We start from the raw sequence: 27,448 nt of genomic DNA, 5'->3' as shown, positions 1-27,448 counted from the left end.
GAGTGCCAGGTAGGTGTGTTCAGATGACACAGAGGTAGTGAATTTCCTTCGTTAAGGGTGACAATGCCCTTTACCAAATTATAAGGAAGTCATTTATAGAAGAATATAAGTTCAGTTTTAAACCTAACAGCTTCTAGTGCCATCCCTCTAAAAAAAATTACTTTTCATTCTTAAAAAATGTGTATAGACATTTCCCCTATAAAATGTCAGCCCCTCAATGGAAAGAACTTTTAGGTTTTAGTCTTCCCCTGCACCTGGTATATTATGGGTGTTATAGATTGGTATAGGCATTTAATGATTGCTGAAGCCCCTGTGTACTTAAGGATAAAGAAAAAATACCAATCTTTGCTTTTGAGGAATTTATTACATCTGCCAAAAGTATACAACACGTACCCAAAAATGTAAATGCAAAGTTATGAAAGTGCTAAGCAATGAGGGGTGGGGCTGGGGGGAGTGGAGAGATCAGGAAAGGCCTTTGGAAAGTGGTCGTCTCCCCATCTCAGCCCCTCTGGACGCCCCAGTTCAGGAGCCTCCACCAGCTGCGCGCTGCCCGCAAGCTTGGACCCAGCTGCAGCCTGGCGTTCCAGGACTCTGCTCTCCGTGCCCCCTAGCACCATCCGCCGCCGCTCTCCTTCCCCCTTCCTCGCCCAGGTTTCATCTGCCTCCGTTTCCCGCACATGGGAATTGGAGTGCTCCCTGTCAGAAAGCAAAGCCCCAGGCCATGGACGAGTGTCCCTCTCAGGAATTCCGAGACGGTCCAAGAAGCTCAACTCCGCTTAAACTAAGGTGCCATCCGCTCCTGCGAGTGAAATCGTGGAAGGGGGAGGGGACGCTCAGGTCTGGGCACAGAAGGGTTAAAGGCGCTCGCGCCTGGGCTCTCTACGCATGCGCGAAGGGCAGGTCTAGCTCTTCGCTCTGGGAATGTTTTTGGCTCCCAGCGGCTTCCATCGCTAGGGCCCTGCTGACCGCCCCCCCCCCCCCCATAGGAAACCGTGGTGGTCGAGTGGAAAGCCCGCACTTGACCTCTGACCCAGTTCCGCTACTACCTGACCTATGACCCGGTACAGTCGGGCACAGGTGGGTTTAGGGGCTGAGGGCCCATGAGCCTGTACTCCAGCCCTCCCTCCCCTTCCCAGTCCTGCCCTTTCCCCGTCTTACCCATCTCTGGCCATGAGCACCCCCGCTGCTACCCTGACCTCCCCCTACCCGAGCAGCCTTCCCTCCCCCCGTCTAGTCCAGCCCCGGCCCTTAGCACACACGCCCCCCCTTCCCCCTCACGGTCCCCCCGCACCCCCGCCCTAAGGAACCTCCCTGCCCCCGTCCTGTCCGGCCCCAGCCCTGAGCACTCCCTCTGCCACCCTGACTGCCCCCAGAAGCCTCCCGGCTCCTGTCCAGCTCGGCCCAGAGCCCCCACCCCGGTAACCTCCCCCTGCAGTCCTGCCCAGCCCCAGCCCTGAACATCCTCCTACTCCACCCATAGCCTGAGCTCTTCCTTCCCCCTGCCCTGTCCAGTGTGGCAGGGTGCCCCCTAGGGAGCCTCCTTCCTGTTCTGCCCAGCCCTGTCCCTGAGCACCCCCCTCTGCCACCATGAGCCCCCACATCCTTTGTCCTTAGCCCCTCGGCGTCACCCCCAGCCTCCCCCTCCCCGCCTTTACTGTCCAGTCTTAGACCTGAGCACCCGCATTACCTAGTGGCCCAACCAAGGAGCTCCCCGTCTACTGTCCGACTCGAGCTATGAGCATTGACACCCACCCCCACCCCTGTAAAACTCTCCCACCCAAGAAGACTCTCCTCTCCTTTCTAGCCTCTGCTCTGAGCACTACCTCCCATCCTGTTGCCCTGAAGGTCACCCTTGGTCCTGTCTAGTCCCCAGCCCATCTGGAACCTACTTGACTTCTGTCCCATCCCACATCCCCACCTCCTGTCCTGAGAGCCTTGGGTGCAGTAGCCTGAACTGATAGTTCATAGGCCTTGCTGAGTCTTGCCCGTGGTGCTCTGAGAGGGAGTGGGAGGCCACTGAGCCAGGACTTGAGAGTTCTGGCTCTCAGGGTAACTCAGAGATACGGACTAAGCGATATCTGCAGGTTTAGGAACTGTTGCTGCAGTCATCATCCTGTTTTTCCTACACTGAAATCCCCGCTGAGGGTGGTGTAGGAAGAGAAAGTCCTCAGGTGCATTTCAGGTCTGCTCCCCAGTCCCTCCAATGTGTGTTCTCAGGACTCTTGAACAGTCTTGTTACTCATCCTGTACAGGATATAGCATGAAGCTGAAGGAACTTGAGAGGCCTGCTGTCCAGGTGTGGAGTCCAGCCAGCCAGCACCCCATCTATCTGGCAACAGGTGATTCCCTCAGGAACAGGGAGCTGGGTGTTTGTTTTTTAAAGATGCCTTTTAGACTCTTTATTGATCAATTGCACTGACAAGTAACCCTTTTAGTTATGTAAGTCCCTTTTCTTCCCTTCCATTTATGTCAGAATGTGTTGTGCTGTACATTCCTAACTTTATGGGAATTGCCTTCAGCTCACTCTTAATCCTTCCTTTCTTCTACTTCTCCTTATGCTTGATGCCTAGGAACATCTGCCCAGCAGCTGGATGCATCCTTCAGCACAAATGCTACCTTGGAAATCTTTGAGGTTGATTTCAGAGACCCTTCCCTGGACCTGAAGCACAAAGGAGTTCTTTCTGCTTCTAACAGGTATAGTACCAGGTTGTTGTCAGTTGACAGAGTAGCTATGTGTGGAGAGGAAGAATTCTGGGAGAGAGAGAGACAGAGAGAGAGAGAGTGAGTGAGTATGTGTGTGTGTGGTGTCTCTGTGGGATGGGAAAAAAAGAAGGCCAAGAAGTGGAGGTGAGGACATAGAACATCGAAGGCATGGAGAATAGCCAGGCATGGAGATAAAATCTTGTTTTAGGAGCTACAAGTAATCCAGTGTCTCAGGACCACAGAGTGTGTGTGATTAAAATGTTAGGAGATTGGAAAGGTAGGAAGGAGCCAGGTCATAAAGTTTAAAATGCCAAACTGAGGATTTTATCTTTAATCCTAGGGGTAATAGGGAGCCACTGGGGTTCATTGAATGGGAAGTGCAATGAGGATGGAAATTGTCATGCTTTAGAAAAATCACCTTTGCAGCTATGAGGCTCAACTGGAATGGGCAAAGATGTGAGGAGACCAATCAGAAGACTCTTGTGGTAGTGTGGGCATGAGATGATGAGGGCCTGACCTGGGCTTGTAGCTAAGTCAGTAGAGAAAAGGAGGTGAATATAAGAGACACAGTAGAGATAAAAATGACAAGATTTGGCAGGAGACTGGATAGTTGGATAAGTGTCAATTAAGAGTTGAGGACAACGCACTGAATATGAACCTGAATGGGAAGATGATGGTATCCTTGACAGTACTAGGTAAGTTCAGAAGAAGGGATATTTGGAGGTGAAAATAACAAGTTCTGTTTTGGGCATACCAAGTTTGAGATACCAGTGTGACATTCAATTAAAGATGTCCAAAAAAAAAGTTAATGATAATATGACTAGATAAAGAAACCAAAAGCAAATATAAAAATCTGGGTATCATCTGCAAAGAGATGATAATTGAATTCATGGGAGCTGATCAGATCACCAAGGAAGATAGTATGTAGCATAAAGAAAAGAAGGAAGGCCTAGGAGAGAGCCTTGGAGGAAGAAGAGAGAGAAAGAAATGTCACAAAAATGTATCCATCTAATTTCCCATCTGTAGAAAATTTTTATAAGAATGCATGAAGGGCATCCTCAATGAGAACATTCATGTGAAACCAGTCAGTTTTTTTGCAAGTGATATCTTTACCATCACACAGTTGACTGAAAAATGTAGAGAATACAAGCTCCCACTGTGCATATTGTCTATTGATTATTTTTTAAAGTATTTTATTTGGTCAAATAAAAATGCTACCTTCAGGGCTGTCTTCAAACAAAGTGTCTCCTATCTGCCCACTAAAATTATTCAAGGTTCCTTGAAAGATAGAACAGTAGAGGGTATCCTTGTTCTGTAACCTTCAGATCACAAATATCAAGTGAGACTTAGTCTCAAGGAGACAGAAGAGACTCACCACAGGTGTTTGCCACCATCATAGGGAAGAAAAGGAAAGGGAATAAGCATTTATGTATGTAGCATCTCCTGTGTGCCAGGCACTGTGCTAAGTGCTTTACAAAGATGATCTCATTTGATCCTTACAACAACCCTGGGAGGTAAATGTTGTTATCTCCATTTTACAGTTGAGAAAACTGAGGCAAACAGGTTAAATGATCTGTGCAGGGTCACACAACTAGGAAGTATCTGAGATGATCCAGCACAGTATTGAGTTGAAGAGGGATTCAGTAAGGTTCTACAGATGCTGATTTATTGATTGTCTAGACTTAAAATATTGCAGAAAACATTAATAATGCAGATTAAACTTAAAAGTGTATTGTGTTGGAGCAGCTATGTGGTGCAGTGAATAGAGCACCGGTCCTGGAATCAGGAGGACCTGAGCTCAAATGTGACCTCAGTCACTGTGTGACCTTGGACAAGTCATTTAACCCCAATTTCCCTGCCTTCTCCCCTCCAAACCCCCCCCCCAAAGTGTATTGTGTGTACTTTTTTTTGTTTTTGTTTTTTTTTTCAGAAATCTGGTTGTTAAACATTTGCCAACACACTTAGTCAAAATGTGGCCCACAGCGATCCTTATATACATGGTTTAGAGGCCTCATTTCTATTTGAGTTTGAACCATTGCTGTAGAGCTTCCTGGAAGAGATCTGTAACCACTTGAGCATCTGCCCTAACCATGTACATAGGAAAAACCAAGTGGATGAAGAATGTCTACTGCCTAGATTATGACATGCAGTTAGGTTTATATCCTATAGAGCTTGTCCATCTGGAACAGACAGTACAAATGGATGATGAATTGGACCCAGAAGTAAACAGGAGGGGGAGGAGAATAGCTTCCATTGCCTGGCACATAATAGGTACTTAATAAGTTTTTGTTGGTTGATTTATTGATGGTCTTCAGGACATTGCAGAGGTCCTTTAATGACTTGATATTTCTCTCTGAAACAAAGGTCTATCTTTTTTAATGTCTATATTCTCTTGTATGCCTTTAGAACCCTATGTAGTATCTGAAAAATTCAAAATGAGTATCACACAGAAGGCATTGGAAAAGGTACATAGTGAATACGAGCAGATTGTAACATATGACAATAAGAAATTTGAAGAATTATAGTAAAGGGTGCCATCAGGGAAGTGTACCATCAGAAAAAAGATGAGCTGGTTCCATAGAAAGAATGAGGAATAATAGGTGGATAGCCAAAGTGTGCCAATGGGATCTTTGTGGTATCAGGACAAAGTAAGGAAGTCCCCTCAGCATGCTGAATGGGTCCCCTTGAGCTGGATTTTTGAGAGGATACCCAGCCAGGAAGGCTTCTTTTCTCCACTGTGATTCATGCTGAAGGCACTTCAGTCCCCAAGACGAAAAGTCATTTCGAATTGTGGTTAGTGACTGTTTAGTGTCTTATATAAGCCCTTTGAGAGTGGGCCTGATGCACTTTTAAAAAATTTGTATTCTCAGTTCCTAGCTTTCTGGCATATAATGTATGCTAAATAAGCAAAAAACAGAAATTTGCCTATATAGAATCCCTTCCCCTGATAAGCTGGGTGCAGTCCTGTGTTTCCTTCCCAGTGATCCATGATTGAACAGGTTCTTTCATTATTTCCAGCTTTTCATTGTAGTTAGCCTCCATGCTGATTTTTTTGTATGGTTGCTGGGTTCTTCTCTCATCCTTGGTGTGAAATCCAGGGTCATATACCTCATTCGTGTGCCTGATGAAGCCTTCTTGAAAGGCTTCTGTGATTCTTCAACATGGGCTTCCTAGGGCTAAGGCCTCTGGGCCTCTCTCTTCTTGATTGGGAGAACTATACCCTGCTGGTTCCTTATGAAGCTTAGGTACAATTTAATTCAATTCAGTGAACATTTATTAAGTGTCTGTTAAATTCATGATACTGTGCTAGGTGTTGAAGATACGAAAATGAAAACAAAACATTTTTATCAAAGAGGCTACTTTCTAGTAGAGGGCTATGGCAGATATACAAGTAAATCAGTAAAATGTCTGAACAACATAATAGAAACAAATTTTCAAGGGGGAGAGAATGCTAATAACTGAGGGGATCAGGGAAGGCTTTGTTGTCAGTGTTAAGGCTTGAGTTGTGCTTTGAAGGATGTGGTGAGGTAGAGAGAGAGTGTGTTCCTTCTGTGAGGGACCATGTGTGTAAAGATGTGAAGGTGAAAGATGAAATACAGTGTGTGGGAACGAGGAGGCCAGTTTGCCCCAAACAGCCAGTGGTAATATGAGATAAACAGGAAAGATTGGTGCGAATCAGCTTGTGGAGGGTTAAAGATCACAACTGACTGGTTTGTGTTTTATCCTACGGCAGTGGGGAACTCTTGGAGATTTTTTTTTTGTTAGAAAAATGTTTTAGGAATATCACACATCTGACCATATTTGATTCTCTGATATTTGTTGTGATCAGCCCCTGAGTCTAGAAATGGTGTCTCAGGAACCATCTGCAGTCATGCAGTTTGATTTCTGCTTCCTAGGAGCCGTTGTGGAACAGTGACTTTGGGCCTCTTTATTCAGAGCTTCCCTGTCGCTCTCTTCTTTGTGGAAGCTTGAAAATATGAATGGCATGATGGGTTAGATGTGTCCCCAACTTTTTCTATCTTATGCTCTTTGTGGAAGAATGCTATCATTCTCTATGTCACAGAACTCAAAAGGGATGAGACATATTCCAGATAATATCACTGTTTTTTAATGACTTAGGTATGTAGTATTTTATTTCTTTTCCCACTTACATGCAAAGACAATTCTTAACAATAATTTTTTAAAATGTTGAGTTTAGGATACCTTTGTGCTCCATGAATTTCCCTAAACACTGTCATACCTCCTCTTAGGCTACTCGAATGCCTTAAGATCATGAATTTCATTAATATGAGGACTCCCTCCAATAGGATGGGTAGCAGCCTGTCTCTACCTCATTTATACAGCTTTCACCACGTTCCCCCTTTAGTCCTTCATAGGGGTTCCATACATTGTGTTAGGGGACATCCTCAAGATCTCTTGTCTGGAGAGTGAAGGTTGATGTTTCCAGCTGCTAGTGTCTTCTCCCTCAAGATTATCTTGTATCCATTGTATGTTAATTTTGTATATACAGATATACACATGACCCTCCTAAATGGATTCTAACCTTCTTGAAAGCAGGGATCGTTTCACTTTTGTCTTTGTATCTCTAGTGCCTAACATAGAGCCTCTCATAAAATAGGTACTTGATAAATGCTTATTGATTAATTGATAAAAGTACTATATTATGATTTTAGAGGATGGCCAGCTTAAGTGAAGGCTTCTTAACAATAAGCAAACCATGTTTGTAGACAGCTAAAAAGGAGCCAATAGAGAAGGAGGGCTTGTAGGTGAATCTCATGAATTCTTAACTGTTGGTGCTTAATCTAACCCAAGTCTTACTTCTAGATTTGGAATAGAAGTAAATGGAATAGTTAGATCTGAAAAGGCCCTCAAAAGCAATCTGTAGTCCAGGCTCCTCATTTTACAGATGTGGAACCTGAGGCCCTGATACATGAAATACTTTTCTCAAGATCATACAGTGAGTGGGAGTAGAACCCATGTCTCATTATAGCATGCTGCCTGATTTTGCACTGATCTTTTAGAAAATGGGAGCATGCATTAGGGTATCTTACTAAAGAGGGCTGGATATTCTTTTTTCCTTGTACAAGTTCTGGGAGCCCTGATCAAAAGGAGCCTCAGAAGCCAAGATTCTTTTTAGAGGGTGTTGTGTGTTGTCATGTGGCTTTGTCTCTGAGGCTTTCACAGAAAAAAACCACATGGGCTGGCATTGGGGGGCACACAGCAGTGGGCAGAGGATTTAGACAAATATAGCAGCTTCTCCCCCATAGATAGGACCTTCCTTTGACAAGAGTAATTTTCACACAGACTGGGATTTGCTCCTGGGTACAGGAAGAACCCTGACTTTGGATCCAGAAGACTAGGGTTGGAGCTCAGTCAGCACTTCTAGGGTCACAAGACTGAGAGTTGGAAGGGACCTTCAAGATAATCTAGTCCAGTGCCAGGAAACTGAAGCCCCTAGGGTTAAAGTGACTTGCCCAGGGTTACATAACTAGTATTTGCCTGTGTAAGTCAGGTAAGTCTCTCAGGACTCAGTTTCTTTTTTTATAAAATGGGTATAATACTTTTGCTACCTTCCCTTGGAGGATTATCATAGGGAAAATGCTTTACAACTCTCAAAGTGTAGATAAATGTAGATAATAATGATGCTGTCCCTGGACAGGAAAGGAGAGAACTTGCTTGTCCTTGAAGGGAACTAGCCCTTCCTTTTCAGTGAATGAAAAGCATTTATTATACACTTACTGTGTCCCAGGCAATCTGCTAAGCACTACAGAAAAGCTGGTATCTTCTTCTGGCCTAGAAGCCATGACCCTCTACTTCTTCCAATGATAAGAAGGTGGGCGAAGTATCTCTTTGGTGCTTGAAAAGGGGCTGACCATATTGGTAGGACTGGGCAGAGGGTAGAACCACTTCCTATGACTGGAATATGAGAGTATAAAGATGCCCATGAATTGTGAAAGATGGATTCTGGCTGCTACTTGCTGGATCCTTAGCTCCAAATTTGTGCCAATATGACCAAGTCCTCTCTTTGTAGGTTTCACAAGCTGATCTGGGGGAACTTCAGCAGTGGATCTCCTGAAGGTTCAGGAGTCATTGCAGGTGGAGGGGACAATGGTGTGCTCACTCTGTACAGTGTCTCCCAAATCCTGACTTCCGGGAAGGATCCTCTGGTTGCTCAGAAGGAGAAGCACACAGGTGCTGTCAGAGCCCTTGACTTTAATCCTTTCCAGGTATGCTGGTAGCTATTTGCTGTTGAAACCCCATTAGGTTATGTTCTCGCCTTTCAATTCAACCTCTATTATCTGACCATGAAGGGTATTTTCTGCCCAGTGTTCTCAGGCAGGCCTTGACCACTCCTTAGTATAACCACCCCTTCTATGCTGAGGGCCTAGATTTGTCTTTCCTGGGAATGGATAAACCACTGTGTTTCTGTTTTTTTCATATAGAGCAATCTCCTGGCCTCAGGAGCAAATGATTCTGAAATCTACATTTGGGATTTGAATAATTTCAATGTGCCAATGACTCCAGGATCCAAGTCCCAGGTGAGGTTGCAGTATATCCAATGTGTGGAAGTGTCCTTGGGGGAAGCTGGGAGCCAGGTTGCTCCTGATTATGCCACTGGGGGGCACTGAGGTGCCATAAACTAAGAAAGCTAACGGTCAGTAAAATTATGGTAGTTGGGTGAGGAGGTATTGGGGGGGGGGTGCATCTGCCTGCCAGATAGTATTCTCTAGAAGGAAGCAGGGAACCTTCTTTCTTGGAGGCCTTTCTTAACTCTCTAGGTAGAGTAGGTAGAGAACCAGGGAAAGAGTCTGTGGGAGGGAGAAGGATGGTGTTAGGGGGTTATCTGTCCATCCCAGGACTTTTTTCAAGGGTCCTGTGGGATAGGAGGGAGGCACCTAACCTTGCATCACATAAGGAGGGAGCATGGATATTTCTGGGAAGGGAGGAGTTCAGCTTCCCATTCATAAGTACACTTTTGCCTGCTTGCCTGTGTCTGTTTGAATCTGCCTGTCAGTCTGTAATTGTCTTCTCTTTGCTTTTCTGTCCCCTCCCTGCCTTATGCTTACAGTATCGTGAGGTAAGTTGGGTTTGAATTCATCCGCATTGTTAGCCAAGTGAGTTTTAGCTGGAGCTTTTCCTTAAATGTTTCCCATGGTTTTCTCTCTTTCATTCTCTCTGTTGTGTCAAGATTGGCCCTTATCCACCCCTCCCCTTCAGGCATGGTCAGCAGGGCCATAACTACTGAGGAAGCTTTTTGTTTGGGACCCTTGGCTTTCCCTGACCTATTGTCATTGCAAGGCTAATTAGTGGTCAGTGACACATTGAGATGGAGCCAGGATGGCCAAATGGCAAAAGCCTAATGTAGCCCCTTCCCAGCAGCCCCACCGTTCCCAAGGGGCCTCTCTTAGAAGCCCAGCCTGCTTATCCAGAGCAACAGACCCTCCATGGTCTAAGGGGAAGAGTGCTGGGCCCTAGAGTTGTGCATCTCTGCCTCAGCAGACTCCAGAGGATGTTAGTGCACTGTCCTGGAACCAGCAAGTCCAGCACATCCTGTCCTCAGCCCACCCTAGTGGCAAGGCTGTGGTGTGGGACCTCAGGAAGAATGAGCCCATCATCAAGGTCAGCGACCACAGCAACAGGGTGAGTAATGGAGGCCCTGAGAGCTTCAGGTCTCCTTCCACCCCCTGGGGTCTGTCTCTGTCCTCTTTACTGGCTTCTCTTCTTCCTTAAGCTTAAATGTAAAATGGATGGCCCCTGAGGTTCTGTCCTACACCTTTCCCTTAATCTTATCGACTCTCATGACTTCAGTTATCATAAATGAAGAAAGTAAGGCATAGGTTGCTTGAGGGATTTGCCCATAGACCAGGTCTGGGCAGCTGACTCCTGAACTTCTCGCTTTCTGCCTCCTCGATAGCTCCTGAACACTTCCTAGCACCTCAGACAGCATGTTTAGACTAGCTCTTCATCTCAGAAAATCCACCTTTTCCCCTTACTTCTCTGTTTCTGCTGATGTATCTTTCCAGTCCCTGAGACTCAAAATTTTGAATAATAATATTGTAATATTTGTTTCCTGTCACCTCCCAAATCCAGTCACTTGTCAAGCAAGTCAGTCAGTGAGCATTTATGAAGTGCTTCCCCTGTGCCAGACACTGGGGTGCAAAGATAAAAAAGAAACCATCCCTGAGGATTATCCCTTCACCTCAGTTCTCCTGTGTGTCTGCTTCCCTCCACCTCCTGCCAGTCTAGGTCCTCTTTACCTTTTTTTCTCTGCTGTTATAATAGTTTCCTAATTGGTCTTTCTTATTCTAGTCTTCTTCCCTTGCTAAGGTGCCTTCATATACTGCTGCCCATGTAATCTTCCTGCTCTATTTATATCATTTTTCTACTTAAAAGTTCTTCCACATTTTTTTTTTTTTGCTTTTTGGAGTGGGGAAGGTAGGGCAATTGGGGTTAAGTGACTTGCCCAAGGTCACAAGGCTAGTTTTAAACTCAGGTCCTACTGACTCCAAGGCCGGTGCTCTATTCACTGCGCTACCTAGCCGCCCCTCACCATTGCATACACCTTGGGAGTCTTACTTATTCTTTGTTACTCCTTTGGTACTACCAGCTTTTCTTTCATTCTCTTTCTGTGTCTGTTATTTACCTCCTTTTCTCCTGCCTATCCCCCATAACCGCTCCTGAAGCTCTTCTCTCAGGCCCTTGGCTTCTCCTGACTGATTGTTACTTCAGGATTAATTAATTGTCAGTGGTTCACTGAGTTGGAACCAGAGTAGCAAAAGCCTAACACACTCCTTTTCCTATTCCCATCAGCCCCACAACCCCAAAGAACTCTTTCAAAAGGATAGCTATTCTTGCTTCCTGTGACTCTCCTAGAAACTGATCTCCCAGCTCACATCTGCTTTTGCACATTTTAGGCACTTAATAAATATTTGAATCAAATCTCCTGGTTCCTGTGGCCCCTCTCCCACCATCTATTACAGCTCTCCTCTCCCCATCACACCCTCCTGTTTTATTCACTGGGATTGTGGGCCTGCCAGTGTCTTCAGCTTACCTAATGGGAGCTCAGAGCTGAGCCAAACACCTGTGCTTGGGCCTCCCCCTGGTGGCCCACCTCCATGCTTGGTACTCAGCCTGTTCCATCCTTCAGTGTGAGCCAGCAAGGCTTTACTGATGCCCAGCATATGACTGGCACCAGACATGTCTCTGAAGGAAATAAAAGAAGCAGTACACTCGCTTTGGAGAGCTCGCAACCTGTCTGGGCTTAAGCAAGAGACTTGTGGAGTGGTTGGACATGGTGTAAGGTGGGACCTGTTTGGCCCACAGATGCACTGTTCTGGCCTGGCTTGGCACCCAGAAGTGGCTACCCAGCTGGTACTGTGCTCTGAGGATGATCGCCTCCCAGTGATCCAAATGTGGGACCTACGGTTTGCCTCATCCCCCCTCAAAGTGCTGGACAGCCACAGCAGGTAGTGCTGGACTTTCTATCTTTGTTGTTGGGAGGTGGCTAAACTGGGGTTTTGGCCCTGGATAGGAGCTCACCTACTGGATCTCTGAGGCCATAACACCCTGAGGGATTGCTGCAGACTCCTGGGTTATGGAAAACAGCCTGAGGCTCCAGCTCTTCAGTTCTGTCCTCATAGGTTTTTCTGAGTTTCATAGAGCATGGCTGAAACTAACAGTGAAGGCCTTAGCTATTAGCCTGGCTTGGCCTCCAAGGGCAGGCAGGGCTCCTTGGGAGATTCCCTCAGGCTTCATCTATGCCAACACTCTAGACATCAGGACTACACGAACCAAGATCTTCAGCCAAAGTTTAGATTCCAACATCCCTTCCCCAACAGCAACTGGTACCTCCCTAAAAGCTGTTCTGAGCCTTTTCACATGGGATAAAGGTCAAGTCCTCACTGCCTTCCTGGTGATAGAAAGTAGCCTGGGACCTCATTCTAAGTAGACGCCACTTGCTTAATCTGGTTTAATTGGTGCTTTTTATACTGGCATTACTCCTTCAGCATGGAAACAGATAACTTCTTGGAGTGATTTCTGCCTTCTGGACTTTTTAGGGGAGTACTGTCAGTGTCATGGAGCCAGGCAGACCCAGAGCTGCTACTCAGTAGTGCCAAAGATAACCAGATCCTGTGCTGGAACTTGGGCAGTGGAGAGGTGGGCAGGGGCTGCACCCCACCCCCAAGTAGGTGGTGGGGGGCAGGAGAGGGGAGTGGGAAGAGGAAGAGGGTGATGCATCAGGAGCTTGAGCTTTGGAGCATTGTAAGACCTTGTCTTTGGGGAGTAAGAGCAATTTGGAATACGGGGGTAGGGGATAGGAGGAGCATCTCTGATTTTAGGCATGTGCTTGGGATTGCATTTTGGAGGGCCAGACCCTAATGACCATATCTCCCTGTATTAGGTGGTATATAAGCTACCCACACAGAACCGATGGTGCTTTGACGTCCAGTGGTGTCCCCGGAATCCCCCAGTATTCTCAGCTGCCTCCTTCAATGGCTGGATCAGTTTGTACTCAGTAATGGGAGGGAATTGGGAAGCCCAGCAGAAGACCCAGGCTGACAAGGTGAAGGGTGGGGATGGCAGGCTCCATAGGGGGAGCTGTGACTGGGGCAGTCATTCAGGGCACAGGGCACAGAGATGGGTTCTCCTCTGATGTCCCCACCTCGAGGAGACAGGCACAGTATTGGTTGTCATGTGTCTCTGGCTTGACCTTGATGTGGCAGCCCTTTGAGGGCAGATTGGGGGAGTTGGCACTATGGGAAGAGCCCAGGCCCAGGAGGAAGGCTCCAGCTCTGCTGCTAACTTCTGTGGCTGGGGGCTCACCTGGCCTCTCAGGGTCTTCATCTTATCTATAAAATAGGGAAAAGAATCATGCCCATCCTTGTGATGGCTATTATTATTCCTTACCTCAAAGGGCTATTTTGCACAAGTGTTTTTGTAGCCCTAAAGCACTTGGTACATGTGAGCTGCTGCTCTTCTTGTGTTTATAGAGAGTCTGGCAGATTCTAATTTTCCCTTATTTGAGGCCTATTAAAGAGGTAAAGATGTAGCCTAGCACCTCTGCTCTCACATTCTCTAGGAAGCATCATTTGGGTGAGATCCCAGTGTGCTCTCTGAAATGCATTGGGCTCCCTACCTCTCAGCTGCAGATTATAGAAGCCAGACTTCTTAAGGGTAGCTCAGGTTTGCCATGGGTTTACATTTATTTGAGCTGGGGCCTTGGCTGGGCCCTCTGCTTCATGCTAGTGACACATCCACATTTCTGCCTTCAGATCTCATCTTCTTTCAGTAGCCTTGATCCATTTGGCACTGGCCATCCTCTTCCTCCACTGGAGGTACCAGAGCAGGTGGTCCACACAAACTTAATCCCACCACTGAAGAAGCCCCCAAAATGGATTCGCAGGCCAATAGGTGCCTCATTTGCAGTAAGTTCTCTTCCCTTCTTTCCAACAAAGAGAGAGAGAGAGAGTGTGTGTGTGTGTGTGTACAAACAAAAATAAGCCACACAGGGATCAATTAACATAAATAAATAAAGTCTCTTAGGTGTGATCTTGTGCTAATCACTTCTTTGGGCCTCAGTTTCTTCATTGTTAAGAAGAATGGGTTTAACTGACTTTTCCCTTCAGTCTTGTGTTCCTGTGAAACGTGTGCTGGGGGCTTTGGAGGAAACAGAGAAGTCTACATGGTTGTTCCCCCTAGAGACCTTGCATGGAAGACGACACAGTCTAGTGGATGGAGCACTGTTTTGGGAGTCAAGAGACCTAGGTTTGAGACCTGGCTCTTCCATGTACTAGCTCTGTGACCATGCACAGGTTACTTCACCTCTCTAAGCCAGTTTCCACATTTGTAAAATGGAAATAGCAATTCCTGTTCTGCCTGTTTCAGAAAGTCACAGGATCATAGATTTCAAGCAGGAATAGACTATAGAGGTCTTCTATTTCAGTTTCCTTATTTTGCCCATGAGGAATCTGGGACCTAAAAATGTTAAGTGCCTTGCTTAATGCCCCTCAGGTAGTATATGACAGATCCAGTATTTGAACCCAGGTCCTCTGACTTCATCTAACACCCTTTCCACTGTTCTATGTGGTGGCATATGAAGATAAAATGAAAGAATGTCTTTTAAAACACTTTATAATCTGTAAAGAGTGATGTAAATGTATTGTTTTTTTATTCAATGCTAGAATATAAGTGTAACAGCTAAGTGTCCAAACTTTGATTCAAACTAAGGACCCATAGGAGTTCATTATAGGCTAGGGAGTCAAGGAAGACTTCATGAAGAAGATGGCCCTTCGTCTGGGCTTTAAAAAATGGGTCAGGTTTGAATGGTCAAGGAAAAGAGCGGAGAGCACTTTTTATGGGGGAAGTCCGTGCAGAGTAAGTTTCATGGGTTAGGGGGACAGGAGACCTGGCGAGGTGGAGCCAAGGGAGGCTGAAAAAAGAGGGGGTCACAAAAACATGGAGGGCTTCGATTGGTGGGCAGATGAGTTTGGCCTTCCTTCTGTAGGCAGTGAGGAAGCTTGTAAATAGAGTAGTGGCAGATCTGTGTATACTTCAGGGGTATTCATTTGACCCTGATGTGGCCTAGGGAGAAACTGTAGGCAGAGCAGCCAGTTAGGAGATGATTGCAGTGAACAGGAGCGAGGTGATAAGGACCAGAAATAGTGGTGGCATTGGAGATCAAGAGGTAGGAAAGGTGAAGAAGGTCTCCTGACAGAAGAAATAACTTCATCCATGATGGCTTAGGGAAAGGAGTAGAGAAGCGCCAAAGGTGACACCAGAGTTTCCAGCCAGGATGACTGGTAGAGTTTGTATTTACAAGCACAGATGTCTGTAGCCAAGTCTGGACACAAAGATACTGGGGGGCACAGTTTAGAAGTACCACCCTTCTTAGTCCTGTCTGGGGACCTCTGGTGGAGGAAGCCATGTTCCCTAGGGATCTATCAGCAGCCTGAAGCTGGAGGAAACTGTTCAGGTCAGTTTGTCCAAACATGTTAGACAGTCCATCCCTCTAGCTGGTGCGAGATTCCTTCCCTGATGGTTCCAGGCTCCCGTCAGTGTCTGGTCTCTCTTTGGCCAGGGTAAGTGAGCCTGACTGATGCCTCTTACTCATAAGGTCATGAGATTTCAGAGAGGGAAGCAAACTTAAAGACCATCTAGTCCAATCTTTCATTTTAAAGGTGTGGAAACTCAGGCCTATAAAGATAAAGTGACTAGTCTAGAGTCACACAAGGGGCAGAGCTGGAGTTCAGATCCAGGATAACACTAACAGTCATCTTAACCTTCCCTATGGTGCTACTTTCTTTGGTGGCAGTGGGAAGGAGAGGGGAAGACACGGACCATATTCTTACCTTTGGCACATTGGCTAGAATATGTATGATCTTTCTTTTTACAGTTTGGGGGGAAGCTGGTTACCTTTGGTCTGCCCAGTCCCCCAACCCAGCAGGTGCCACAGCCTGGCTCCCACCTCATCTTCATCAGTCAAGTTACCACAGAGTCTGAGCTGCTGGCACGCTCCAAGGAACTGCAGGAGGCCTTAGGGTCAGGTAGTCTCCTGAATTACTGTCAAAGCCAGATCCAGCGAGCTCCATCGCCCTCTGAGAAGGACACCTGGCAATTCCTAAAGGTATGTGACTCAGAAGATCCTATTACTCCTCAGAGGCCTCACCCTTAGACTAGCCTCCTAGTCATGTACGGGGTACACAGTGGCAAAGGAAGCCTGTGGCTACTGAATGTTAAGCCTTTGCTGAAGGCTTGAGTACAGAGAGGAAAAAGGAAGGGAGGGAGGAAGGAAGAAGAGGAGAGGTGAGCTGTGGAGGACCACGGAACAGTATCTGGGAAGATAAGGTGCTAAGGGAGATGGTATGGGATTAGAAGAGTCTGGAAAGATAAATAGCACGGCAGGGGGCATGAAAAGGACTCCAGGTCTTTCCTTCAGACACAGAATATTCTTTACACAGTATTTTGATGACTGAAAGATTGAAAAGCTTGAGGTAGAAATAAGAGGTTATAAGAGATGACTAATGTTAAATAGAGACCGAGAGGGGTGAGTTCTGGGGAAGAAACAGGATGAAGAGATCAGTCAGTAGACATTTATTAAGTACCTACTGTGTGCAAAGCACTAGGGATACAAAGAGGTAAAAGATAGTCCGTGCCCTTAAGAACAACAGTCTAATGGGAGAGACAAAAGCAAACAAATATGTACAAAGCCAGCTCCATATACAGGATAAACTAGAAAATAATTCACAGAGGAAAGATTCTAGAATTAGGAGGAGTTGGAGGAAGATTCCGGCAAAAGAAGGGATTTTAGTTGGGAGTTAAAGGAAGCAAGAGAAGTCATTATTCAGAGCAGAGGAGGGAGAGCATTACAGTCATGGAGAAGAAGCAGAAAAAAACCCAGAGCCAAGAGATAGTGTCTGGTTTGTGGAACAGCCAGGAGGCCAGTGTCATTGGATTGAAAAATATGTGACAAGGAGCAAGGTATAAGAAGACTGAAACAGCAGGAAGGGCCTAGGTTGTTAGGGGCTTTGAATGCCAAACAGAGTATTGTATATGTACTCCTGGAGGCAATAGGAAGCCAGTGGAGTTTGTTGAGTAGGGAGTGACATGACTGGATCATGTTAGAATGAAGGATGGACTGGAGTGGGGAGACACAAGGCAGGCAGACCTATCAGTAGGCTATTGCAATGTGCTAGGCATGAGGTGATGAAGGGGCAGTGTCAAAGGCGAGAATGGGGCTTATTCAAGAGATGTTGCAAAGGTGAAATCTTCAAGTCTTCACAACATATTGGTTATGGGAGATGAGAGATAGTGAGCAACCTGGGATGACTCCTAGGTTATGAACCTGAGGGACTGGGAGAATAGTGTTAGGAAAGGGGGGAGGTGGGAAAGGTTTAGAGAGAAAGATAATGAGTCCTATTTGACATTTCGAGTTTAAAATGTATACTAGATAGCCCTTTTGAGATGTCTCAAAGGCAGTTGGAGAGGTGAGATTAGAGGTCAGCAGAGAATTTGTCATGTTAAGTAGATCTGAGAATAATCAGCTTAGAGATAGATGGTCATTAAATCCATGGAAGCTTATAAGATCACCGAGTGACATAATAGAGGGAGAAGAGAAGAGGACAGTACCCTGAGGGACACTTATGGTTAGAGAGCACAATCTGGAAGAGGATCCAGCAATTCAGCAAAGGAGACAAAGAAGGAGTGGTCAGAGAGGTGGGATGAGAACCGGGAGAGAGAGAGGTGTCCTGAAAACTGGAGGGCAGAAAGTATCAAGGGGAAAAAAGTGATCAACAGTGTCAAAGGTGGCAGAGAGGTCAAGAAGAGTGCCATTGGATGTGGCAACTAAGAGATCACTGATAACTTTGGAGAGAACATTTTCAGTGAAATTATAAGGTCCAAAGCCAGATTGTAAGAAGTTAAGAAAAGAGTGAGGAAAGAAAATGGAAGCATCTCTTATAGATAGCTCTTTTGAAGCATTTAGCTTTGAAGGGAAGAAAAGATGTAGGACAATGGTTAGCAGGGATGGGAGGATCAAGTGAGGGTTCTTTCAGGATGGGGGAGACATGGGCATATTTGTAGGCAGTAGGGAAGGAGCTAATAGACAGATTGAAAAAAAGTAAAAGAATGGGGAGGATAGAAAGGGCAATCTGTTGGTGGAGAGGAGATGGAATGGGACTGTTTAACATGTAAAGAGGTTAACCTTGGTAAGGAATAATGCCACTTCATCATGTGAAACAGAAGTAAAGGAAGAGAAGATAGCAGAGGCCACCACAGGTATTGGAGACAAGGAAGAGGGAAGAAGGAGCGCATGGCCAGTGGCCTCAATTTTTTGGTAAAATTTGAAACACTGCCACTCTGGGGTCATTGGAGGCAGCAGAGATTGGTTTGGGTGATGACTATCACTAACCATCAATCTAGATTGTAATTGAAGCTATGTTAGCATTTCTAGGGAAAGAGGACACAGGAGGAGGTAGAGTGAGATTTAGGTCATGGTCCCTATACAAAGAGCAGAACTATTAAACAAAATGCAAAGAACCAAGTTAGAAATTGGAAAGAATGCAAGGAAATTTGTCATCTGTCTTAGGGCAGTGGAAAGGTGGGGTTAGTCTCCTCCTGTGTGCAGAGCAGTAGGTCTAAAGGAGCAGGGAGAGTTTAACTCAGAGAAACAGGGCAGAACAAAATGGGACTTGGTGCATTTGGAGTGTCGAGCAGAGCTCAGAGTTCAGTCCCTGAGCAGTTAAAGGGAAGACAACTTCCATGAATTCAGAGCAAAACACTTAAGTTGGAGGAGAGATAGTCTTTGCCTTTGCTCACTTGAGATCTCAGTCCAAGCCATTTCAGGCGTATGAAGAACCTTAACATTTTGGAACAACCTCTGCTAGGTATGGCAATTGATTGACTTTACCTCTGTGTCCTATGGTTCCCTAGGTGGCCTTGGAACAGGAATCCAGGACCAGATTCCTCAAGCTGTTAGGATATAGTAAGGAGGAGCTTTCAGAGAAGGTGAGCTGCTCTCCAATTCAGACATGTGTGGCAATTTCAGAGAGTAGGAAAATCTGTCAGGAAAGACACAGAAATTGGGTTCCTTCCTTGTCATTGTGACTGTAGCCCTGATCCCCTGGGCTTGGGTCCTCTTCTTCCCTGAGACTCCAGACGAAATGGCCAAAGGTTACCAGACAAACCTCAAAAAATTCACAGAGCCTTGATGGGCAAGCTGAGGGAGCAAGGCCTCGACGCAGTGGAAAATAAACCCATCTGAGAACATAACCTGCAGCGCCATTGTCTCCCCCCGCACACATACACCTGGTGCACACCCTGATCCGCCATGTCTGTGTGTGAAGTCGAGGACTGCCCCAGCCCAGACTGAGGGAGGACAGGCAGAGGGGTCATTCTAGAGGATGCTCACAGCTCTCTTCCTGCAGATGGCGGCATGTTTGGGGAGTGTTTTGGAAGTAGGTGAGAGTCCTCACCCCAAAGGAGGTGACCTCCGCTGGAACAGACAAGCCTTCTGCAGGCAGGTGTGGTGGGAGCCCTTTCTGGACATTCTCAAGGCCCATGGGAGGGTGGTCTTGGGGCTTTGGGCTACCTTCCCTGTCCCACTGCTCAGCTTCCACTGCAGCTCCCCAAGTGACTGTAAGACCCAAGGTGGGGTTGTGCCTTAGTTCATTTAACCTTTCCACCCCTTTACTTCATCTCCACCTTCACCTTTGAAGGGACAGTTGAGGGAATGGACTCACACTGGGGCTCCCCTAGCTAGCCAGTAGCCTGCCCCTAAATGCAGATCCTAGCTTGTCACCTTTCTCCATCCTTCCCCTCCTGGTGCAGGGTTCCAGACACTCTTCGGAGGAATCTGCTACATCCTCTGCCTTCTTTGATGAGCTTGTCCCTCAGAACCTGACCCCATTGGAGATCCCTGTCACAGAAGGTGCCCCCACCTCAGGGAGAACCGTGTCCAGGCTTGTACAAACCCAGGCAGTGAGCCCCATGTTCCCCTATGGAACAGAGGTCATGTGAGGTGTTTCCTGGGTACAAATAGTATCTCTCCACTTCCCGTCAATTTTATTTTTTCTCCTGCTTTGTCACTGTCTGAGCTTTTACTGTGACAGTTTTCAGGGGTGGTTTTATCCTGTTTCTTACTGGGAAAGGCTTAATATGAGATGCTGTGTAGCAACCCTGTGTGGTGTCTCCTTTCCCAGTCTTACCTTTCTACCTGAGGGATAAAGATTCCAACACCAGCTAAATGCGTACCTCCTCCAAATACACAGTTTTGGTGGTTTCCAGGCCCCTCCACAGGCTGTAATAGTCCTGGGAAAACTCCAGGGGAGGGAGACCTGAGAGTAGAGTCCTGGAGGTGTATTGAGCAAAGGGTCAAGTAAGGGGAATTTTTAGGGCTTCCATTTCCATAGTTGGGTAAGGGAACAGGGGCTATGGGTCTTTTTTTTTATGGGTATACACACACACATATGTTAGGGGGAATGATGGGAGACTTTGGTCAGCAAGGGAAGGGGGCAGGGTCCTGTATGTAGTTGCTGAAGTTGTGGGTTGTAGGTTCTGGTGGGGAAGGGAACAAGGTCCTATGTTTGTGAAGGGGTTCTTGGGGAAGAAACAAAGCTCTAGGTCTTAAATTTGACTGATGGAGGTGGGGACCCTCTCCTTTCAGACACTGATGGCCTGCTAAGCCAGGCCCTGCTGCTAGGAGAACTAGGCTATGCTGTGGAACTGTGCCTGAAGGAGGAGAGGTTCGCGGATGCCATCATCTTGGCCGGAGCTGGTGGGGAGCAGTTGTTGCGCAAGACTCAGCAGCGCTACTTTGCCCAGAAGAAATCCAGAATTGCCTCAGTATGTTCCAGTCACTGGGGAGGAGAGGACTTATTGCTTCAAACACATACCTAGAACTTATGTGTCATAGCAGTGCACATTTAGAACATGACTGTACAGTGTAGGCATCACACCAGTTTGTGAATGTGGTTCCTGCACTCTGCACATGGTCTTTCCCAGCTGCCATGCTGGTGGGGAAATCCTTCCTGTGCCATCAGACCCCAGTGCTGACAGCCTTTCTCTCCACTCCACAGCTTCTGGCCTGCATGGTGGAGCAGAAGTGGAGGAACGTGGCATGTTCATGCAGTCTGAAGAGCTGGAAAGAGGCTCTGGCCCTGCTGCTGACACACTGTGGCCACCAAGACTTCCCTGAGCTCTGTGGTGCGTATGCCCAGCCCTCCCTCTTCCCTGAGCCTCTTCCTTCTCACCTCATCTCCCTGGTCAAATGAGAGAAACCATCATCACTGTCTGACTTCCACACCACATCCCAGGTGTGCCATTGCCACTGAATGCAGCCAGCCTCCTCATGTCACCAACCATGGAGCCCATGCCACCCTGGAGCCAGGACTTCCTTCTGGAAGAGAGACACAAGGAGGGAGCTTGGTTTTCCAATGTTAACAAAACTTGCTTTTCCCTGCAGATATGCTGGGGACCCGCTTAGAGCAGGAGGGTGGAGGAACACTGTCTGCAGAAGCCTGCCTTTGCTACATCTGTTCAGGAAATGTGGAGCGGCTGGTAGAGTGCTGGGCAAAAATTCACCAGACTTCTTCACCCATGGCTCTGCAGGTATGAGAACCATCTGGATACTCAGTCACTGATGGCTGGGCTCTGAGATCTGCTGCCACAGGATCAGAAAAGCTAGGACCAGAGACTTTTGGGATTAGTGAGGTCCCTCAGGGTTTGGGGTCTTCTTGAGGTAGCCAGGGTTGGAATGAGGGAGATGTTGACCTGGTTTGAGTGGATCTGAGCCAGTTGAACAGGAAGGAAGATGGGTATTGAGAAACAGAGAGTAAACAGCCTTTTTCTATGGGGTATCCCCCTCACTGGTTTGGTCAGAAGGCTTCCTACCCCTACCGTACTCCCTGGGAAATTGCTCGATGTTGAGTTCTGGGAAGCTAGTCAGACTGGAGAGACTTCTTATCCTTTTCCTTTTCCTTTTCCATATCACCAAAGGACTTGATGGAGAAGGTGATGGTTCTTAGTAGGAGTCCAGAGCTGCTCCAGCGCCCTGAGGGGGCAGTCCCTGGCCCTGCTATGGCCCACAAAGTTACTCAGTATGCCAGCCTGCTTGCAGCCCAGGGCAGCCTTGCTACTGCCATGAGCTATCTCCCCAAGAATTGTGCCCAAGTGAGTAAATCTCTGGCAGAAGGAGGGCTGAGGCTGGTGCAGGAGAAAGAATGGATAAACCTGTGGGGTCCTTTGCTCCATCTCTCTATGTTGTTGCCATTGCAGCCCCCTGTCCAGCAGCTGAGAGATCGCCTCTTTCACGCCCAAGGGTCTAGGCTCTTGGACCAGCAGCCTCCTCCTTTCCCTTTTCCTCGGGTCCCAGTGGGGTCCTCTCCCCAGCCTAGAGGCCTTAGAGCCCAGCCCCATGCTGCAGGATTCCGGCCTCTTCACCAGGTGAGGCCCACCAGTGGGATGGGAAGGGCAGGGAAGCATGCCTGGCATGCTGACATATATAGAAAGGACATTGCATTTTGGGACAGAAGAGCAGATATACTGCCTCCTGCCCTCTTTTGACCTTAGGAAAAGCATTTCGACTCTCTAGGCCTCAGTTTTCTCATTTGTGAAGTAAGAGTTAGACCAGATCAGTCTGAAGGTCCCTTTGAGCTCTCATCCAGCCGACAATGGATCTCAGATCTTGAGGTTGAAGCTATCAGGGACATGCTGAGAACACCTACATGAACTGGTCCCCTCTCTTTGGCTTCTTGAGAAAACCTTTCTCCTTCCAAGGCCCAGATTAATTTCATATCCACAGCCAACTGCTAGCTGGCCTTGTCTTTTATCAGCAGTAGATAATTTCTACCATTAGAAGACATGAAGTTGTTTCCTTCTCTGTCCCCTCCCTAACACTCTGGTTTCTATCACACTCTTGGATCACCCTCTCTCCACAGGTCTCAACTGCAGCCCCAGGACCAGGGGTCTTCATGCCTCAGCCCTCAGCAACAATGGCTCTCACCCACCAAAGCACCTATCAGGGCCCCAGAACCCAGACCACGAGGGACTTGAGGGCAGCAGGTGCTCAGCTGGCTCAGCCTCCCCCTCCAGGTCATAGAGTAGGTCCAGGTGAGTGAATTACTAAGAATAGATTAACCAGGAAAGGTTGCCCGAGGCTGGCCTGGTCATGCCAGGGGCCATTCTCCCATTCCTCTCTGACCAATAACTAGGCTCATGTGCTCATTATCCTTTTTCTGAGGCAGAGAGATAAGGGTCGCTGACCTCTTTCCCATTTCCATTTCAGCTCTGTCTCAACCACAGCTGGTAGGAGTGCAGCAGACCCAAGCCCCTGGTCCTGTGGGCTTTCCAGGCACCCAGCCTTTCCCTGGGCCATCTCCACCGATGGCTGCCCAGACACTATCATTTCCTGGCTCCGCTTTCCTAGCAGGGGCCCCAGGCCTGTCTCCTTCACTTCCAGCCTGGGCCCCTGGGCCTGGCCTACCACCCCGCATAGGCTCCCAACCTCTAGTTCCTCCTGTCAGTTTCCCTATGACATGCTGTCCTCCTGGAGGGCCTGGCGCTCCAGTATCTAGAACTTTGCCAGCCACTGGCATCCTGGATACCCACTCAGGTCAGTTTCTTCCTTTCTCCCTTCTATCTCCTTCCCACAGGATTCTCTCCTTCCCCCAACAATCAGTATCCCTCAGAAAGCTCCCTTTTGATTTCTAGTCTGCCCTCCTTCCATCACTGTCTGGGCCCTCATAAGGTTAGAAAATGTCAGGGAAAATGGTTGAGGATGAATAACAATATGCATTTGCTTCAGCTGGTTGGAGGTGGGATGGTGAGGTTCCTGTTTCCCCTGTTGCACCGACCTCCATCCTTGGGGAACTATGGACCCTTATGCATCTTTCTGTCCATCCCTCTGTACCTCACAGGGCCCCGAGAACCCTGCAGAGATACCTCAGCTTCCAAGGGAGGCCTCCAAAGAACAAAGGTTAACCCCTGTCTTCTCCCCACACATACCATTCTGCCAAGGCCCTCCACAAACACCCTGGCTCTACTCATTCTCCCCCATCACAACTCCACTTACACACTTCTCCTTCAAGTGTGCCCCTTCCCCCACTTCCACTCTTCAGACTTCTGTAAGAGCCCGTGGAAGCTCCCAGCTGGCCCTGTGACCCTTTATGTTCTTCATTTTAGCTTCCTGAGATGTTTACTCCACCAGCTCCCATCACTGCTCCTATTGGGAACCTGCCCCCTAATCCTCGAGAAGCCCGCTCTCCTGGCCCTCCTATCCCAGGCGTGGGTCAGGCTCCCCCAGGAGCTCCAGGAGAGCTCACTCTGCAAGTAAGATGAGTGAAGGGGTGGGGGTTTCTTCCCCCAGTGCCCCTGCACACAGAGACCTTGTGCTTTACCTTCCTTCTCTGGTGTGCTGTACAGATTGAAAGGTAGCTCAGACCCTAGAGGTCAGAGTCACCTTTTCCCAAGAAGGATCATGGTGATGCTTTTGGGACCACGGAGTCAGTCCTCAGGGAATGCAACAGAAAAACAGCTTGTCTGTTAATCCAGGCTGGTCTGTGTGTCTTGCTCTTCTGTCTGGATGGACTGGCCATCTGACTGGCCTGTCTGTCTCATTTATTAGCAACTACAGCAGCTGCCGCCTGAGCAAGTGAAGAAGAAGGAGATGCCGCTGGAGCACCAGCCCCTAAAGACCAGTTTTGAAGCCCTTCTACAGCGCTGTGCCCTGTCAGCCTCTGACCCTGTGCGTATGGATCTGAAGGGAGGGACCATGCCCTCCACCCCTCCCCAAAGGACAGACTCCAGGCTATCCATACCCTCAGGAACAGGGCCCTGCTCAGCCTCTCTGACTTCCTTTGTCCCCATTCTGTTAACTGTGTCTGGATATGATGCTCTGGAAGGGTTAGTCCCGGAGGGTGAGAGAGGAAGGATTGTTCACAGTGTGACCTTTGGGGAAGGTCTGGAGTGGGGCAGGAGGGATGACATCCAGCTCAGGCCCTTGGGCTAGCCCCTACCCCCCTGACTGACCATGGCAGGTTGGAGGAAAGTGCTGTCTAGAATTGGTCCCTGGCCTGGCTCATGCCCACCGATCTTTTCCCCTTACTTTCAGAAAACGAAACGGAAGCTAGAGGAGGTAGCTCTAAGACTGGAATATCTATATGAGAAGCTGCAGGAGGGAACGGTGGGTGCTTCTCCTTTTTCCCTTTTTGAACTGTATCCTCTAGCCACAGTGGGAGGGCCAGTGCTACATTGGTCTTTCCCTAAAAAAATTCACTGACCTGGACATATTCTTGCCTTCTGTACCCTCATAGCTCTCTCCTAATGTCCTGGCTGGGCTCCATGAGGTCTCCCGATGTGTGGATGCTGGCAGCTATGAGCAGGCCCTGGCAGTGCACACCCAGGTGGTGGGCAGCAGCAGCTTCAGTGAGGTGTCTGGCTTTATGCCTGCCCTGAAGACTATCCTCACTATTGCCCACAAGCTTCAAGGAGGACACTGAGATGGGCCATCTTGTCCTTCTGACCCTCTGTCCAGGTCTCTCATCCAGACTCCGAGAGTGGGAGACTGACGTGGTTCTGAGATAGATGGGGATGGATGGTTAGATGGCATATCTCCCACCCCCCTCAGAATTAAGGCCTGGGAAGGAAGACAGGAAAAATGTCTGCACTGACCCCCAGTCCTAGATCTGCTGCTGTCGACTCACCTTGGCTCCCACTGAGCTTTGCCCCTTCCCCTAGCCTGTGTGGGAGCTGACTTGGCTTGGCTGTGCATTGCAAAGGGGGATCTTCATCCCATCCTTTACCTTCCCCACTCAGTTTGTCTCCTTCAGCCTATCCCAGGTTCCTTTAGACTCCACTGTCTCCTGCCTTCTTCCTCTCAGCCATCTTCAAAGAGGGTGAAAGAGAAAGGATTTTGTACTTCCTCCCTATTCCACTGGCATTCTGGGCACCCACACCAAGCATTCTCTTTTCCTCTTTTTTGTGGCCCCCTTCTTACCCTCATCCCTTCTTAGGCCTGTCTCCAGTTCCGTTGAAGTTGGACAAGATCTGGCTAGTGCTCAGTCCAGATCCCTGGTTAGTTGGGGTGGAGGGTGGGAGTTGGGGGAGTACCAGGCTATGGAGAAGAATGGAGAGTAGGGCCTCCTCTATTAAGTCTGCTCAGCAGTTGGGCAGGCCAAGTTACCTTTTCCCTTTTCCTCCTATGGTTTGGGTAGATGTTTGTGTGTGTACTGAATCCAAGAGCTCAGTCCACACTACCTCCTTTCCCCATTCTGGGTGGATAGCTTGTGATGTAGTCATAAGTGATCATCAGAATGTGTATCCTGTGGTCCCAAGTGGTTGTTAGACGTTCCATGCTGTGGTCACAGGTGCCCTAGGATGGGGCAATGAGTGAGGGAAGAGAAGCGTTCCCCTTGCTCTGGCCTCCATGGCTTGGTCCCCAGGAGGGTAGAGCAGCCATGGGCAGCTCTTAAGCCCCTCTGACTCCTCTTCCTCTAAGTTCCTCACCATGTGCCTCAGGCCCCCTTCTTTGGCTGCCTCTCACCCTTTGGATTCTTTCGTTTGATGCACTGAAATACTTGAGGATAAAATAAAGCGCTTTGATTGTATTTCCTTAGTTGTCAAGAGTGTCTGTATGTGTGTGTGTGTGTGTGTGTGTGTGTGTGTGTGTGATTCCAGAGCCTCCCTTGTTTCTTCCTCTACCAGTAGTAAGCCCTTCCTGGGTTCTTGCCATAGGTCCCATGTGGTTTCTACTGTTCATTAAGCGGTTACTAAGGTTATAGGATAGACATAAGATGTAAATGATGGTGTGCAATCTGTTGAAACAGTAAATAGGTGCCCAGGTTGTCAGGGAGACCTTTCTTGAGGAGGCTAGACTCATTGGGGGGGGGTGCCCTGGGAAGGGCAAAATACAACCACCCCTGAAGCTTCCCTGTCCCACAAGAAGAAAACTGGGGGCTGCAAGGCAAAGCCTTCCAAAGGTTCTTGTGGGAACCACTGGCACAAAGGAGAAACGTCAGGGCCCTGATGGATCCCTAGAAGCAGTCAGTCCCCTCAAAGCCCCAACCCCAAAAGCCTGGGATCCTGCTCAGTCTTCCTGCTAGAGAGATAAACTTCCTTAGGAAACTTGCCCACTGACACAGGAAAGTGTCCATGACAGGAATCTAGGAGGGCTTCAGGCTGGAGATGACCTTCAGTGATGTCATCGAGCTTCTGGAGCATTTTAAAGTTCACAAGTTATTCTCTCTGTAAGGCT

General features: G+C 47.9%; 1 protein-coding gene across 3 annotated transcripts; it reads left to right on the top strand.

Moving 5' to 3' along the window:
* Window positions 1-350: 350 nt before the first annotated feature.
* Window positions 351-26,801, top strand: SEC31B (SEC31 homolog B, COPII coat complex component). 3 transcript variants are annotated; one of them, XM_069098736.1, is made up of 26 exons: window positions 351-1,077; window positions 2,253-2,339; window positions 2,571-2,694; window positions 8,735-8,930; window positions 9,147-9,242; window positions 10,201-10,344; window positions 12,028-12,170; window positions 12,762-12,861; window positions 13,106-13,267; window positions 13,977-14,129; window positions 16,097-16,327; window positions 19,132-19,206; window positions 19,626-19,721; window positions 20,029-20,128; window positions 20,864-21,042; window positions 21,276-21,402; window positions 21,662-21,807; window positions 22,195-22,368; window positions 22,474-22,641; window positions 23,136-23,307; window positions 23,483-23,809; window positions 24,114-24,172; window positions 24,379-24,525; window positions 24,821-24,940; window positions 25,307-25,378; window positions 25,509-26,801. In XM_069098736.1, exons 2-26 carry the CDS (start codon window positions 2,261-2,263, stop codon window positions 25,692-25,694), a joined length of 3,576 nt encoding a protein of 1,191 aa, XP_068954837.1. In that variant the 5' UTR covers window positions 351-1,077; window positions 2,253-2,260; the 3' UTR covers window positions 25,695-26,801. The 3 variants fall into 3 exon arrangements, 1 of the variants encoding a protein (XP_068954837.1); XR_011170330.1 differs by having other exon boundaries at window positions 24,821-25,378; window positions 25,509-25,524; XR_011170331.1 differs by having other exon boundaries at window positions 10,204-10,344; window positions 24,821-25,378; window positions 25,509-25,523.
* The last annotated feature ends 647 nt before the right edge of the window (window positions 26,802-27,448 follow it).

This window comes from Petaurus breviceps, unplaced genomic scaffold (assembly GCF_028583685.1).
Source record: "Petaurus breviceps papuanus isolate PSGF00001 unplaced genomic scaffold, PetGlider_PUasm1.0 37, whole genome shotgun sequence".
Taxonomy (NCBI): Eukaryota; Metazoa; Chordata; class Mammalia; order Diprotodontia; family Petauridae; genus Petaurus; species Petaurus breviceps.
Note: the sequence above shows the minus strand (reverse complement) of the source record. Positions and strands in the feature narration are given on the sequence as shown.